The 15,558-nt window shown below is 30.3% G+C and overlaps 6 protein-coding genes across 11 annotated transcripts; 4 read left to right on the forward strand and 2 right to left on the reverse strand.

The window, feature by feature from the left end:
• Nucleotides 1–2: 2 nt before the first annotated feature.
• LOC108739475 (DNA helicase MCM8) lies at nt 3–5,868 on the forward strand. 2 transcript variants are annotated; one of them, XM_018473397.2, is made up of 17 exons: nt 3–202; nt 258–623; nt 707–966; nt 1,026–1,130; nt 1,200–1,361; nt 1,504–1,723; nt 1,829–1,986; nt 2,251–2,463; nt 2,543–2,661; nt 2,771–2,993; nt 3,440–3,601; nt 3,660–4,031; nt 4,501–4,599; nt 4,653–4,777; nt 4,838–4,955; nt 5,179–5,375; nt 5,474–5,868. In XM_018473397.2, exons 1-12 carry the CDS (start codon nt 52–54, stop codon nt 3,861–3,863), a joined length of 2,343 nt encoding a protein of 780 aa, XP_018328899.1. In that variant the 5' UTR covers nt 3–51; the 3' UTR covers nt 3,864–4,031; nt 4,501–4,599; nt 4,653–4,777; nt 4,838–4,955; nt 5,179–5,375; nt 5,474–5,868. The 2 variants fall into 2 exon arrangements, with proteins under 2 accessions (XP_018328899.1, XP_018328891.1); XM_018473389.2 differs by having other exon boundaries at nt 5,194–5,375.
• Nucleotides 5,869–6,074: 206 nt separating this feature from the next.
• On the reverse strand, nt 6,075–7,213 carry LOC108739492 (copper chaperone for superoxide dismutase). Its single transcript, XM_018473409.2, has 2 exons — nt 6,562–7,213; nt 6,075–6,499 (listed from the first exon to the last, which is right to left on the reverse strand). The coding sequence occupies exons 1-2, from the start codon at nt 6,935–6,937 to the stop codon at nt 6,192–6,194; spliced, it is 684 nt and encodes a 227-aa protein (XP_018328911.1). The 5' UTR covers nt 6,938–7,213; the 3' UTR covers nt 6,075–6,191.
• Nucleotides 7,214–8,641: 1,428 nt separating this feature from the next.
• LOC108738291 (derlin-1) lies at nt 8,642–9,972 on the forward strand. Its single transcript, XM_018471660.2, has 4 exons — nt 8,642–8,922; nt 9,006–9,273; nt 9,330–9,421; nt 9,480–9,972. The coding sequence occupies exons 2-4, from the start codon at nt 9,012–9,014 to the stop codon at nt 9,876–9,878; spliced, it is 753 nt and encodes a 250-aa protein (XP_018327162.1). The 5' UTR covers nt 8,642–8,922; nt 9,006–9,011; the 3' UTR covers nt 9,879–9,972.
• A 370-nt stretch (nt 9,973–10,342) lies between these two features.
• On the forward strand, nt 10,343–11,169 carry LOC108738259 (40S ribosomal protein S12). The gene is made up of 3 exons (XM_018471613.2): nt 10,343–10,421; nt 10,547–10,576; nt 10,785–11,169. Exons 2-3 carry the CDS (start codon nt 10,560–10,562, stop codon nt 11,167–11,169), a joined length of 402 nt encoding a protein of 133 aa, XP_018327115.1. The 5' UTR covers nt 10,343–10,421; nt 10,547–10,559.
• A 73-nt stretch (nt 11,170–11,242) lies between these two features.
• On the forward strand, nt 11,243–12,239 carry LOC108738321 (derlin-1-like). The gene is made up of 4 exons (XM_025977635.1): nt 11,243–11,523; nt 11,607–11,874; nt 11,931–12,022; nt 12,081–12,239. The coding sequence occupies exons 2-4, from the start codon at nt 11,613–11,615 to the stop codon at nt 12,237–12,239; spliced, it is 513 nt and encodes a 170-aa protein (XP_025833420.1). The 5' UTR covers nt 11,243–11,523; nt 11,607–11,612.
• A 2-nt stretch (nt 12,240–12,241) lies between these two features.
• On the reverse strand, nt 12,242–15,534 carry LOC108739709 (zinc finger MYND domain-containing protein 10). 5 transcript variants are annotated; one of them, XM_018473764.2, is made up of 7 exons: nt 15,369–15,534; nt 15,129–15,301; nt 14,393–14,501; nt 13,696–14,072; nt 13,049–13,211; nt 12,642–12,982; nt 12,242–12,580 (listed from the first exon to the last, which is right to left on the reverse strand). In XM_018473764.2, exons 3-7 carry the CDS (start codon nt 14,435–14,437, stop codon nt 12,394–12,396), a joined length of 1,113 nt encoding a protein of 370 aa, XP_018329266.1. In that variant the 5' UTR covers nt 14,438–14,501; nt 15,129–15,301; nt 15,369–15,534; the 3' UTR covers nt 12,242–12,393. The 5 variants fall into 5 exon arrangements, with proteins under 5 accessions (XP_018329266.1, XP_018329258.1, XP_018329250.1 ...); XM_018473756.1 differs by lacking the exon at nt 15,369–15,534 and having other exon boundaries at nt 15,104–15,193; XM_018473748.1 differs by lacking the exon at nt 15,369–15,534 and having other exon boundaries at nt 15,044–15,159.
• Between the last annotated feature and the right edge of the window lie 24 nt (nt 15,535–15,558).

Consider the following 15,558-nt stretch of genomic DNA (forward strand, 5'->3'; position numbering starts at 1 on the left):
AGAGTGTGGTTATGGACCGTTGTTTGTTTTTTTGAATTATTCATATTTATAATGTACAACAATTTTCGAAAAAAGACTTGGTTTAAGAATAAATCAAAAAAGCCAACTAAAGAGTATAGCAATGCCATTAAAGCAAATGCTTCACGATTTGAACGTACACCTGTTCATGGCTATTATGGGTTTAAACTTTATTTTCCTGAGGGTTTGTTAAACTTTTATATTATTGTTGCATTGAGTGAATAACAATTAAATTTTAGACTCTGTCGATGCAGAATGTATTTTAATGAATACAACAGCTTTTGAAGACTATATACAAAGAAACCAAAAAGACTTTTCGTTTAGCAAGATCAAGCAAGAAAAAGTCTTTTTTATTGATGTGAAAGAACTTTCTGAAGATGATGAATTTTTGAAAAAATGGAAAAGCTTCCCTGATGATATTGTGTGCAACACCGAATACTCTTTGTCATGTTTAAGTTTAGCCATGTACCAAATTTTAATGAAAATAGAGGAAAAAAGACTGAATGGACAACAAAAACAACCTGATTTTTTACCAATTTTAAATACTAGAATAATTAATTTTAATCCGATTTTGCAACTGAAAAATTTAAAAGTTAATTATTTTGGTAAATATTTAAAGCATATAATAGCTATTTTACATAAACTGTTTAATATATCTAGTATATATGTTATACAAAATTGGTTTCAGGAAAGTTAGTCACTGTAAGAGGAACTGTTATAAAAGCTGGCAATGTAAAATTGTTATACAATTACATAGAATTTTCATGTGGTTCTTGTAGTGGTACCCAAGTGGTTAAGCAAATTGGTGGAAACTTGACAATCCCAACAAAATGCCCTACAAAAGGTTGTCGTGCCCAATTTAACTTTACACCATTAATTTTATCACCATATACAATCCATAAAGACTGGCAAACCATTAAATTGCAAGAACTTGTTGGAATAGAGCAAGTACATACATATTTAATAACATTCTTTATAAATTAATTTTACTTCCCCTTTGAATTTAGACTGAAAATGGAAGGATACCACGTACCTTAGAGTGTGAGCTAACAGGTGATTTGGTTAAGTGCTGTATTCCTGGAGATGATATAACAGTTACTGGAGTAATCAAGGTACGATATACTTTTGATTAAATACATTCAAAATGAATTGCCTCAAATTTGTATATATTTACTTTACAGACACAATCTTCAAATGAATCAAGAGGTAAAGAAAAACAGGCATCTGTATTTTTATTGCATATGATGGCAATTACTGTTGTTAACAATAAAAATCAAAGTCATGCTCTCCATGGGGGTGCAAATCATGTAACTTTTAATATTAAGGATTACTATGCAATTCAGGTATAAATTCATAACGGGGTTTGTTTCAAAATAATAGTATTTGTTGTAATTTTATCTTCACATAAATGTAGAGGAGATAAACATAATTAAACATATATGTGAATCTGACCTTTTAATGTGAAGTACAGTCTTCTCATTGCAGAAAATCCATGCAGAACCATCTTTATTTAGATTTTTAGTACATTCCTTATGTCCGAGCATATTTGGCCATGAAATTGTAAAGGCAGGGCTTTTGTTAGCTCTTTTTGGTGGAACTGAAGAACAAACTGATATTAGATGTGTATCTCATGTTTTAATGGTGGGTGATCCTGGCTTAGGGAAATCCCAGTTGCTCCAAGCTTGTACTAATGTTGCACCAAGAGGTAAAACTTATATAAAAATTTATGTATGAAATTATAAATAGTATATTACTAACGAAACTCAAATGAAATATTCTTCTTTTTTGTGGTTTTTGGAATTATTTTAAGGAGTTTATGTTTGTGGAAATACCAGTACCAGTTCAGGTTTAACTGTTACAATGACTAGAGATAATGGAGAGTTTTCATTGGAGGCAGGTGCTTTGGTTTTGGCTGATCAGGGCTGCTGCTGCATTGATGAATTTGATAAAATGACCGGGCAACATTCTGTAAGTACTAAACTAACATCTGAAAATGTGCAGAGCATCAAATTATAAATAAGCAAAATAAAATGAAAGAATGAAAGAAATAAAATGAATAAATTTTGATCATTTGCTTTACATCAGAAAATCTGATAAAATTACTAGGAATAATTTATCAAACAGTAGGAGTGAGTTCAAAACATATCAAATTATAAATAATTTGAAAAGTAATTCAATTTTCCTAGTACTTGAATTGTTCAAATTTAATTTTAAATTTTATGTTTTCTGTAGTGTCTTCTGGAGGTAATGGAGCAGCAAAGCATCAGTATAGCAAAAGCCGGTGTTACATGCAATCTACCCACTAGAACGACCATTCTGGCCGCCGCTAATCCTGCAGGGGGTCATTATAATAAAGCCAAAACAGTATCGGAAAATTTAAAAATGGGTTCACCTCTCCTTTCTCGATTTGATCTTGTTTTCATTATTCTCGACAAACCAGACGAGGTTTACATAACATAAAATGAAATTATTTTGTTTTTATTTGAAACAGTAGGTACTGATGAATTTTATTTGTATTTTGTAGACGGCTGACGCTTTATTATCGGAACATGTCCTTGCTCTGCATTTAGGAATTAGAAAGCGAAACATATTACAAATGGCCGAAGAAGTTATACCCCTAGCTGATGCGACGTTACCTCTGAAGTATTATTTTTTTTTTAAATTTCAAGTTAAAAGTCAATTAAAGTAAACAGTATTGATTAAACGTCAATTACTTATCCTTAATTTAAACTTTAATAACTTTTTTTAATAGAGAACGGTTAAAATTAAAACCTGATGAATGTTTGGATTATCTTCCGCACCAGTTATTCAGAAAATATATCGCATATGCACAAAAATATGTGCACCCCCAGCTTTCAGATGAGGCAGCTGTGATTTTGAAAGAGTTTTATTTAGAGCTGCGAAAAAAATATCAAACAGGTGACAGTACACCGATTACAAAAAGGCAATTGGAATCCTTGCTGAGACTAACACAGGTAATCTATGCGTAATTTTAGTAGTAAGTAATAATACTAAATGTAACATTTATTATCAAATATGTTGAACGACAAAATTCGTGTAATGTTTAATTTACAACAGACATTGGATAGTTTGAACCGAAACACAACACATTAACGAGTATTGTATTTAATATATAATTAATAAAATAAACATACAAACAAAACACAAGTGCCAAATATATCGAGGATTTACAGCAATGGTGAAATATCGCATTTTAAGGCTAATTGAGTCTCGTTTCTATAATCCAATGTTTAGTTTGTTCATAATTATTCACACTATTGAGTATCTACTCTCTACTGTATTAAATAATAAAGATCAAATAAAATGAATGCTTGTGGTAGAAAGAAAAATTCTAATCCAGGTTTTGGATACTTACTCTTACACAGGATATTTGTTCTACTAAAAATTATTGAATTGATAGGCTAGAGCGAAACTTGAGTTACGTGAGGAAGCAACTGCAGAGGATGCGATCGACGTTGTGGAAATAATGAGACACAGTTTAATTGAAACCTTTTTAGACGGTTCAGGAAATCTCGACTTTACAAGATCGCAATTCGGAACGGGAATGAGTAGTCGAAATTTGGTAAATTATATTTACAGTAAAAAAAAGAGAAATAAATGCTATTATATGTTTCATTTAGGCAAAGAGACTGCTTTCTTTACTGCAATATCAAGCTGATTGCCAATGCAAAGGGACTTTTACAATTGAGGAAATAAAAAGATTAGCTGAAGATAATGGAATCAATAAAAGTAAATTCTTCGATGTCTTAAGCAGTTTAAATATTCAGGGATTTCTTATTAAAAAAAGTCCCAATTCTTATCAGCTTACGAGTGCTGATTCATAAAATAAAGAAAATAGTTATTACAGCTTTATTGTTGTTGTTGACGTTCCGTTCTCAGTCACAGAAGGGGTATCTTCAAGACTGACAGGAAATATCAAGTATCACAATTAATTTTATTAATGTAAAATAATCTATTTTCTTTATCCGTTCACCACCGGGGTTTTCGATACTGTAAGAACTCTAATAAATATATTTATTAATTTTAATTGTAGCATGTAATTTTATCGCAATATAATTAATTATTAAATAGTTATCACCTATTTAAGGAAAAAGAATTGTATCGGCCAGGAATAATAGTATGATCTTGTCAATCATTGTTAAGGAACGCACCTAAAATTTTATGCTGAGAATTTAAATTTCAATGTTGGTAGTAAAATATTTCAATTTTTGTTTGTTTGACGTATGTGTGTGCAACGGTTATAGTTTGAAAGGTAGTTTTGAATACAGCATAAAAATTAGTGTTTAGGAAGTAAAAGTCTTTCAGATTAAAAATTCAAAGAAAAAACTAATAAAGGTGGTGAGAGATTTGTTACACCGGTGATATCGTATTATTCTTTTTATACTACTTAAATTTGCATCAACTCATAAACGATAAGGCATTAGTGCCTTCTTACATTCTGTTAAACAAATTTTGTTCAAGCAATTTGGAAAATGCCAAGAACAAAACAAACCCGACGAAAAGTAAATGCTAAAACTACTCGGCCAGGAGATATAGATTTTCAGGAACTAATTGCTCTTGGTAACTTACTTTAGTATAAATTGTATCCCACACAGCATAATTTTTTCTTCTAGAAACTGATTTAAACCTACACTTAGAAACTGAGGACAAAAAAATAAAAACAGAAATCGAAACGCTATTAAAAGAAACACTATTTACCTTTTCTGAAAAGGATATGAGTAAAACTTTGTATGAATTGGTACTACACTATACATTTTCAACTACATTTGTAATTTAAGCATGATTTTATTATTTCCAGGGAAGTGAACATACCACAGACATTTCAAAGCTTACAGATTTTTCTTCAATACGAAATATTACTGCATCTTCTGTGAAAAGTCATCCTGTTCGTAGTTTATCATGTGGAGATGATGAAGGTATTATTTGAAATTGCTTTTTGTATTCTAACATTATTAATAGTTAATGCAATTATTTATGTTTTCATTCATATTTTTCTCATATATTTATTTAACTTTTGGTTGTGGTATAATATAAGCTTAACTAATTTAAATTGGAAGGGCCAATTATAATAATAATAACCCTAGTAAAAGTTTCACTCACCTCTCATTGACTAATAAATATTAAATACTGGCTACCCAGGATATCTTACTGCAGGAAGTGGTGAAGGTACCCGAAAATCAAGATCAAGAGCCCCCAAAAATACTATTAAAAAATCTGCTCGACCTTCTCGATCTTTATCACGTACGAATCGTACTAAATGCACCTTGAATTCGTTCACTACACCCATAGACAAAGGAAAACCCCCACAAGCAGGCATTAACAGTGTAACCCCCAAGGTATGTAATAAATAAAGTGTAAAGAAAATATAATAGTAAATATATAAAGAAAACTAAAGTGCATTTTATTCATATTCATAAATTGCTTATTTTTTTAGATGAACCCAAGTATACCTCAAGTTGTTCTAAGACGGCCAAAACAAGGTGAAATGGCTATATCGCTTCAAGGTAGTCCCTTGATGGTGAGCAGTCTTGTTAGTGATGCTGTAGCAAATGTTAATATACCCCTAAACGATGGTCGGATACTTACAATTCAACCCCAAAGGGGTCTTAGACATTCCCAAATACCCAATTTTTCACCAGCTACTAGAAGACAAATTGAAACTCTACGAGACAATTTGAACAAAGTATGTGCTTTGAATTTCAAAAATTAATTTATTCATAATTAATATTTCCTCTTTATTGTATGTTAATCTATACTCTTGTTTTTTCAAAAAGTTCATTATTTGAATACTTTTTTTTTCTTTACCATTATTAAAGAAGTTTTAATGGAGTTACTCTTTTTATAAATTCAGTAAATTATACAATCTCTCCATACAAATGAATTTGCAATAGACAACCTTTCTTGTTTCATGGAAGGAAGAAATGTATATTTGTAATATATACTCTCATTTAAAAAAGAGAAATAAGTATTACAATATTTTTTATAAAAAAACTAATTAAGAAGCAGTTAAATTAGCAATTACTTGTTTATAATTATCAGTTTCAAAATAGTCTTTATTCAACCATTAATTGATACAAATAAATTTATAGTACAATAGTTTAATAAATGCATAATTTGCTCCAATAAAATATCTTTTGCTATAAATAGGAGATTTACTTTGGACTGTTTTTCTCATCCCAAATAGTAATGCCATCACATGAACAAATTGTCTTAGGATTTTGAAACAGTCCAGAGGATCTTGCAATTACACCACAAGCTAATCTATTACCACCAGTTGGTAATTCTGTTACAACCAAAGATCTTCCTATTATTTCTGGGACTTTAACAACACAATCAGCCAAGCGAAATGAAGCTCTTCCATCTTCCTCTGCTGCCACAATCCCTAAATCACCATAAATCCTCTCATCTCCTCCTGCCTTTATTAACTTTGGATTAAAACATTCTCCAATATTATTGCAACCTAATGAAATATTGTTTTCATACATTTATTAAATCAAGACAGACATTTAGAAGTACTTTTACCATTTGATATATCTCCACATTCATTAACAAACAATCCATGTTTTCCTGGATTTAATCCGTCAATAGTTCCATCTATAATACAGGTATTTGGATCTACCTGCATGAAGCGAACTACCCCTTTAACTACACCACTACCAATTTCCAAAACACAAACTGCAGCTGATGTCCCTGCATATCCTTTAACGACAGCCTTTCTTCCTGTAGATTGTAGTTTTTGTAAAATTTCTTCAGTACGGAGTGTGGAATCGACTACGACAGTGTTAGTATCTAAATTAACATCCACAGAACTGACACCCGGAACATCCAGACTCTTTTTTACTGATTTTACGCAAGAATCGCATGTCATCTGAACTGCAAATTCTACTTTAGTGGACATAGTTGTTTTTAATGAAATAATTGCTGATTCATAACGAATTTTTCCAAAACATAACGTTACTTTCCAACTTCTACAACATTTATTTCAGATTTATTCTTATCTGACAGCAGCTATAACCCTAAATTTTTAATCTGACAAGAATATTTTGTAGGCAGTGTTCAATTTATTAATGTAAATGCAATCAAACAGGGTCGATGTGATGCAGGTACGTTTATAATCCCATACATTTACATATTCTTCTTATTTATGAATATACGTTAAAAAGAGGAACAGTATAGTGTATTTATCTTATTTAAAGCAAAACTAATATCATACTAATAAACATTAAATATTAAATTAAAAATCAGCAACCAAAGTGATCGTCAGATGCCAATCAGATCGGCCAGATCACTGTTTTGTTGCTTTTGTGTATGATGACCGGCTCTTTTTTATCATATGGTTTATGAAAATAATGTTCTGAACAAATCTACAAATAACACGACAAACAATGACAAATTAAATAAGTACCGGATAATGTAATAAAGACTTGTTACAAGAGTGCCATTTAACTAGTTGTTAGGGAGTGTATACGTTGGTAGATAATAATATCGCAAATTACAGATATTTTAATATCTTATCAGAAAAATGTAAATTAAATAAGATTTTGTTTGTGCCGTGCTTTGTAAACAATGTAATTTTGGCAATGATCACAAAATTGGACTCTTTTTTCATTGTTTTATTTCTACTTATTTTATTTTTGGCAGAAGGTGAGTAATGAGCTTCTTTTTGTCTTCCAAAAATTATTTATTTATTTTCAGGTGGGTCGATTGATTTAAGGCCTTGTGATGATACTGATTTAGTAAATGAATATTGTGGTTTAAATGAAACATGTGAGAGTGGATATTGTCACTGTTTACCCGGATATATAAGAGTTAATTCAACAACACAATGTGCTTATGACACAAGAGCTGATAACTCTCAAACTTCTAAGCCATCAAAGTTTACTGATAACGAAAATGAAAACACAAGCAAATCCCACTTAGCTGAAAGTATTCTTATTCCTACTTTGTTTATCATTATTATTGTGATATGTTCAATTTATTTCATACGTAAATATAGGCTAGTTAATTATATACGCAACAAAATATCTAGCCAAAGAAGTATAGCTTATGATGAGGTCATGATTGGGAGAGATCTTGAAGATGATGATCCTCCATTAACATAAATGTATTTCAATAAATTGAAGATGTTTTACTCTTGCTTTTCTTTTAAAAAATGGTACATAATTAGGTAACTGTAAATATTTTGTTTAAATAAAAGAAATTATGTATACAGTTTTCAATTTTATTTATCATGTAAAATTCAACATTAATGTGTGTCTTATATTTTGTAATTAGTAATTTACTTCTAATCTTCAAAGTAGCTGTATAAGATGAGCTTAAATGCCACTTTGAAAAAGAATATAAGAATTGTACATCTACATTGAATATCAAGAAATTAATAATAGGATGATAAAAAAAGAAAGTTATTATGGAGAAATTACCTAGTAAAAATTAATAAGTAATGTGATATTCTCTGTTTTTAATCTCATTAGATTTTCAGTTACATTTGGGATTCCTCCGGGTGTGACGGTTAAACACTGCTCTTATTAAAGGAACGCACCCACTTGTACAATTCTGCGCAGATACAAAAAAAATGGTGACTAAAATCTATGGTGAAATGAAATGAGACAAGACAAGACCAGACAAGACGTAGTCCAACTGGAATGTCACACGTCAGAAATTTAATTTTGTGAGAATTAACTTGTACGTTTTGGGTTTGTTTAAGTTTGGGTCAGTAATGAAATAAAGTATTTTTTTGTGGAATTATCATTTTATTTGGTGATATTGTTAAACATTTTCTAAATAACTGATAATAATATCAGTCGGTACTGTTCATGGGGATCCAATGTGTCGTTATTTAGTTTGAATGTATCTAATATTGTATTGCATTTGATAATTACTAACGTAAGTACTTGTTTTGTGATATTCTCCCTTTTATATAAAATACACAGAATAGTAGAAGTAAGGTTAGTATCTCTTTTTTGTAGGAAAAAATGTCTGATTTCGGTGACTGGTATAAAAATGTACCTGTCTTTACAAAGTATTGGTTGACTTTAACAGTTGGTTTTACATTATTGGGTAGATTTGGGTTTGTACAACCTTATCATTTGCTATTATTGTATGAGCCTCTGAAAAGATTTCAAATATGGAGATTAATTACCTGTGTTTTCTACTACCCTTTAAGTCCTTCTTCAGGTTTCCACTTCTTAATAAATCTATATTTTTTGTACAATTATTCCCTAAGATTGGAGACAGGTAAAGTAAACCTACATGTTTTACCACTGTAACTATATAATTCATTCAATTTTTAGGTCAATACCAGGGAAAACCTGCAGATTATCTTTTTCTGCTTATATTTAATTGGCTTTGTTGTATAGTCATTGGATTAATAGCAGAAATATATGTAAATATCAATTAATTTTCTAGTTTCTAATAACGTGTACATGGTTATTTTTTTATAGTTACTCATGGACCCCATGGTTCTTTCAGTTTTGTATGTGTGGTGTCAACTTAACAAAGATACAATTGTGAATTTCTGGTTTGGTACAAGATTTAAAGCAATGTATTTGCCATGGGTGCTTTTAGCATTCAACATGATCATATCAGGAGGTGGCATAATGGAATTGGTTGGAATTTTGGTTGGGCATTTATACTTTTTCCTTATGTTTAAATACCCTCAAGAATTGGGTGGACCAGTTTTAATTCAGACCCCATCTATATTGAAACAGTGGTTTCCAGACACTGTTGGTGGTGTTCATGGATTTGGTAGACCTCCACCTCGACCTACTGCTCCAACTAGGGATGGTGGCATGTTTAGAAGACATAATTGGGGATCAGGTCAAGTTCTAGGAGGTAATTAAGTTCTTTTGGTATTTTATTTGTTTTTATATATTAAGATTGTACTAATAGAGCAAGTTTTCTTGAATAAACTTATGTCATCAGGTACAAGTTAAATTGGTAAATTTGATTGAAATATGAACGATTTTTGTATATTCATTATTTAAGTTATTTCTTTAAAAATAAAAGTTGAAGAAAATCTACAATTTAATCCTTTGACATTTTTATTACCCATTATTCTTTAAACTTATATCAGTTAGTACATGTTATGATAAATGTAAACGAATTATTTTCTGTCTGCGTTCAAATTTTGAATTATAAAAAGTAAATGTTTATTTTACCCATCTTTAATAATTTGTTATTTAAATTACTACTAGTATTACTGTTTATACGTTTGCAAAAGAAAAACCTTTTGTGACTAATTTTATTATTTTTTTTTTGTAATATTGAAGCAAATAATTGAAAGCAACTTTTCCATTATCATGATAATTCTATGGTTAATTTTAACTGTTTTCCATAGAATGTATCTTTTGCACTGTGGTTGCAACATTCTGCGTGTGTTTATAGTAAGTACCCGAAAGATATTTACGAATTATCTTATGATTATTATTGCATCCACGCATTTAATGTATTTTGAAGGCGTTCATTAAATTTAAGATTAATACTTATAGAATTATTTTTATTGTTTTAGGATCATCGTAAAAATGTCCGACACCGAAAGGTAGGTTTGTTTTTGGATTGAAATTTTAACACTACATTTTTACCGTTTATTAACTATGAAATGATGAAGTTATTGGCAGGCTCCCTCTTCTGAGGAACCCGTTACAAATTCCGTGCTGTTAAATTGCCATCTGATATAATTGGAAAAATAATAAATGATAGGTTAGTTAGTAACCATACTTTTTCTAACACGATTGTTTTATGTTTAGTAATGTTCCCACAAGTGCTGTGGCATCCGGAGGATCAATGGATGTGAATCAAGCTCTCCAGGAGGTATTGAAAAATGCTCTTGTTCATGATGGTTTAGTTCGTGGTTTACATGAAGCTGCTAAAGCATTAGACAAGCGGCAAGCACTTTTATGTGTTTTGGCTGAAAATTGTGATGAACCCATGTACAAGAAACTTGTTACAGCTTTGTGTTCTGAACATCAAATTCCTTTAATTAAAGTAGACAAAAATAAAATGCTAGGTGAATGGGCTGGGCTATGTAAAATTGATAGTGCTGGAAAGGCAAGGAAAGTGGTAGGATGCTTTAGATTTTCAGTTACATTTGGGATTCCTCCGGGTGTGACGGTTAAACACTGCTCTTATTAAAGGAACGCACCCACTTGTACAATTCTGCGCAGATACAAAAAAAATGGTGACTAAAATCTATGGTGAAATGAAATGAGACAAGACAAGACCAGACAAGACGTAGTCCAACTGGAATGTCACACGTCAGAAATTTAATTTTGTGAGAATTAACTTGTACGTTTTGGGTTTGTTTAAGTTTGGGTCAGTAATGAAATAAAGTATTTTTTTGTGGAATTATCATTTTATTTGGTGATATTGTTAAACATTTTCTAAATAACTGATAATAATATCAGTCGGTACTGTTCATGGGGATCCAATGTGTCGTTATTTAGTTTGAATGTATCTAATATTGTATTGCATTTGATAATTACTAACGTAAGTACTTGTTTTGTGATATTCTCCCTTTTATATAAAATACACAGAATAGTAGAAGTAAGGTTAGTATCTCTTTTTTGTAGGAAAAAATGTCTGATTTCGGTGACTGGTATAAAAATGTACCTGTCTTTACAAAGTATTGGTTGACTTTAACAGTTGGTTTTACATTATTGGGTAGATTTGGGTTTGTACAACCTTATCATTTGCTATTATTGTATGAGCCTCTGAAAAGATTTCAAATATGGAGATTAATTACCTGTGTTTTCTACTACCCTTTAAGTCCTTCTTCAGGTTTCCACTTCTTAATAAATCTATATTTTTTGTACAATTATTCCCTAAGATTGGAGACAGGTAAAGTAAACCTACATGTTTTACCACTGTAACTATATAATTCATTCAATTTTTAGGTCAATACCAGGGAAAACCTGCAGATTATCTTTTTCTGCTTATATTTAATTGGCTTTGTTGTATAGTCATTGGATTAATAGCAGAAATATATGTAAATATCAATTAATTTTCTAGTTTCTAATAACGTGTACATGGTTATTTTTTTATAGTTACTCATGGACCCCATGGTTCTTTCAGTTTTGTATGTGTGGTGTCAACTTAACAAAGATACAATTGTGAATTTCTGGTTTGGTACAAGATTTAAAGCAATGTATTTGCCATGGGTGCTTTTAGCATTCAACATGATCATATCAGGAGGTGGCANATAGTATCTGGGGATATCAAAATTAATTTTTTAAAAAAGATAAAGATGATATAGATTCTCTTGTTAGAGTGTCTGTAATGTAATTAACATTTTCAAATTATTAAAAACTAAGAAAGCAACATCTGCCATTCCAATAGACTGCAGCATGTATTTTCGGTTTATTCAGCATTACATTCATCTTTGTGTTGAGTCCAATGTTCTACTTGGCACCTTCTTGAACAGTACCATTGCTTCTTACAGCGAGAACACCTTTGAATTGCTTTATTGTCACACTTAGCACATTTATTACCTGTATCTTGATTTTCAAAAGCTTCCAGTAAAGTTGTATTATAGGCTTCATTTAATCTAAAATATTATTTTAAAAAATTAGAAATAAGATGAAGCATAAAATTATATGTAGTCTTACGTCTGGGCAATTTCTAATAATTCTTTTTTGTCAGAGCAAAAAACAGTACCCATTTGCTGTCTCGCTATTGCTTTCCATTTTTTTTCATTTTCCTTAAGAATCCCGTTTTTAATTTTTAAAATGTTTTCTATTATAAGCGATTTGGGTTGAGATGCCGGATGTTGGTCAATTGAAAGGGAACATAGGTGGTATTTAAGTTCTTGTAAAAGTGCCAATTGATCAATAAGCGTTTCAGTAAGAAGGGGAAGTACCTTTAATAATTGCGTTTTTCGGGATTCAGTCAAAAAGTAATGCGTTGAAACGAGAGGGTTTAATAAGAGTGCATGTAAAGTTAGCCAAACCTCAAAAAGAATAAGTATTCATTATGAACAATTTAAAATTGGTTTATAATTAATTGTATGAATTACTTGCGCTTCGATTTTATTCAGTGCTTCCCCGTCCCAGTCATACCATCGACCTCCACAAAAGCTCTTCCCTTGATCAATCCAAGGTCTCTCTAATAGTATTTGAACGAGTAAAACAGGTACATCGTTTTCTTGATACATACCAGTGCAAACACTTAGTGGTAGCCTGCAATTAATGAGTCAGTCGTATAAGTATGAATGAGCTGCCCCTTAAGCTATATATCATATATTTTTGTGCAAATTACTACTAGTTTATATTATTTTTCATAACTCCTCAATAGTTTACTAGTAAACAATAAGTTGAAAAACATTTTTGTTACTGATATATACATCAGTGCAACCAAGAATCAGAAGCAGTAACTTTCCTGTAAAACATAGTCCTCGGTTATGTTGGTCTTAAAATAATTTAAAAAGGGGGTTTTTACTGAAAAAAAAAATGTCCATTGTAAGTTTTTTAAGAAAAACTAAAAATACCCACTCAGGGTAAAATTTTATTTGTAATTCGCTTTTAAAAAATATCTTAATTTGAAATAAGTATTTACATATTTAATTGAACTGCAAGATATTATTTAGTTTAAAACATCACTATAAAAAACAAATTATAAAATTTTTCTTCGGTCTTGAAAGTACCTTAAACACAAATTGTTTACCTCTCTAAATATTCTGCCATGTATCTGATAATCGTCAAGCACCTCATCCCGATTTCGAAAGCCAAGTCATTTTTTTGTCGATTTATTTCTTTTTTACCCTTTTCTTGTAAATTGACCGGTGATTTTTTAACAACCAATAGTTGACTTGCAGAAATGCTAGCATAATCTAATAAATCTGCACCCACTTCATCTAGTGATTCAGACACGGGTCCATGGAACATTACCAATTCCAAAAGTGCTACACAAACTGCTTCGTGATATAATATTGAATAAACTATAAAAGTTGAATTAGTGTTTGGGTTCAGCTTGAGAAGAAGTGGAAGCACTTTGTTTTTCCAAATGTTTATTAGTATTGCCTCGTGAACCAAAATAGGTACCTTAAGTAAGATAAAAAACGGAAAATGTAACAATATGCATACAAAAAATTTATTTATCATTGTTATTTAAAGAAAAGTTGGTATTATAATACAGTTTGAAGAAATGATCTAAGACTGTTCTAAAATATAATTAATTTCAAATGTTTAGTAGAAAACAGATAATAATTTTCATATTAATTACTTCATCACACTTTTGGGTCTTAATTTTCCTTTTAAAAACGAAAATACTTAAAATATGCAAAAAACGCAAACTTGTTATAATGGAGTTACAGAAAGTTGAAGCTTTTTCTATTTAGTTGTTATAAGGTTTGTTCTGTTACCTTTCCAAATGAAAGTAATGTTTCCTTAACATTTTCGTCTTGCATTGTGGATGCTTCTATAATTGCTTGTTGATTGAGCTTTTGTAATCGTTTGTGCCATTCTATCCATCTGAAATAGATTGAATTGTAAATGTGCAAGTCATAACAAAATATGTGCCCAATTAACGTAGAGCCTAGCCTTTTTTGCATTTTGTAAAACTTACGATTTGGATCCTAAGTCTTCAATTTTTTGTAATTTCATGGTATCAACATAAAACTCAGTTTCACTTGATAACAACACACTTTCCATTATAATTGAATTTTTAATCAAATTGCAAAATAGCTGTCAGTGTTTCTGTGTTATGATTGTGATATGACATATTGATCAAACAAAAGGGTGTTCCTTTGTTTCTTTTTTTTAACATAAACTCAAGTATGATCACTAAAATGTTAGCAACTGTTTAATTCACAAACAAATTCATGCTGTTTTTAGCTGTTATTTAATGAACATTTAGAGGGGAAAATTTTAGTAATCTCAAGCTTAAAAAAACAAAAATTTTAACACATACTTAGTTAAATTTTCATGGTGACTAACTTTATATCAACAGATTTTAACGATTAAAAAGTGGTGTTAACTTCACATAAAGCAACACAAACTTTAAATACTGTCACCTGAAATCATTCCTATTAATATATAGTAAGTAATAAAGCTGCAGTTTTGTTAATTAGTACCATTGTAATTTTCAGTCTTCACTACCATACTCTTCACATATCCTTCAAATTTAGAGTGACGATTCATATTGCGTTATATACGACTAATTGTCAATAATAACGTTAATAAACTGGTGAAGATCATTAATTACTGTGGATACATGTGTTGAAGAAGAACTGTTCGTCATAAGTTGGTTCACATCAGCCTTGTAATTTATTCTGAAAACAACGAATTAAAAATAAAACCATTCTAAGCTAAATAATGGAAAGGTTTCAAAAATATTACATTAAATTTATACTGTGATATATTTTGTTTCATTACCCATTTTCGATCGTCTCTAACCTATAATATAACCTACAATGCGAAATTAAGTATATATTTACTGAAAATTCCATTAAAAAAGCAAGCTATAATCCAATTTACAGAAAAATAATTACAACGATTTAATTAATTAATATTATACGTTAACGTTACA

Source organism: Agrilus planipennis, unplaced genomic scaffold (assembly GCF_000699045.2).
Source record: "Agrilus planipennis isolate EAB-ADULT unplaced genomic scaffold, Apla_2.0 scaffold25, whole genome shotgun sequence".
Taxonomy (NCBI): Eukaryota; Metazoa; Arthropoda; class Insecta; order Coleoptera; family Buprestidae; genus Agrilus; species Agrilus planipennis.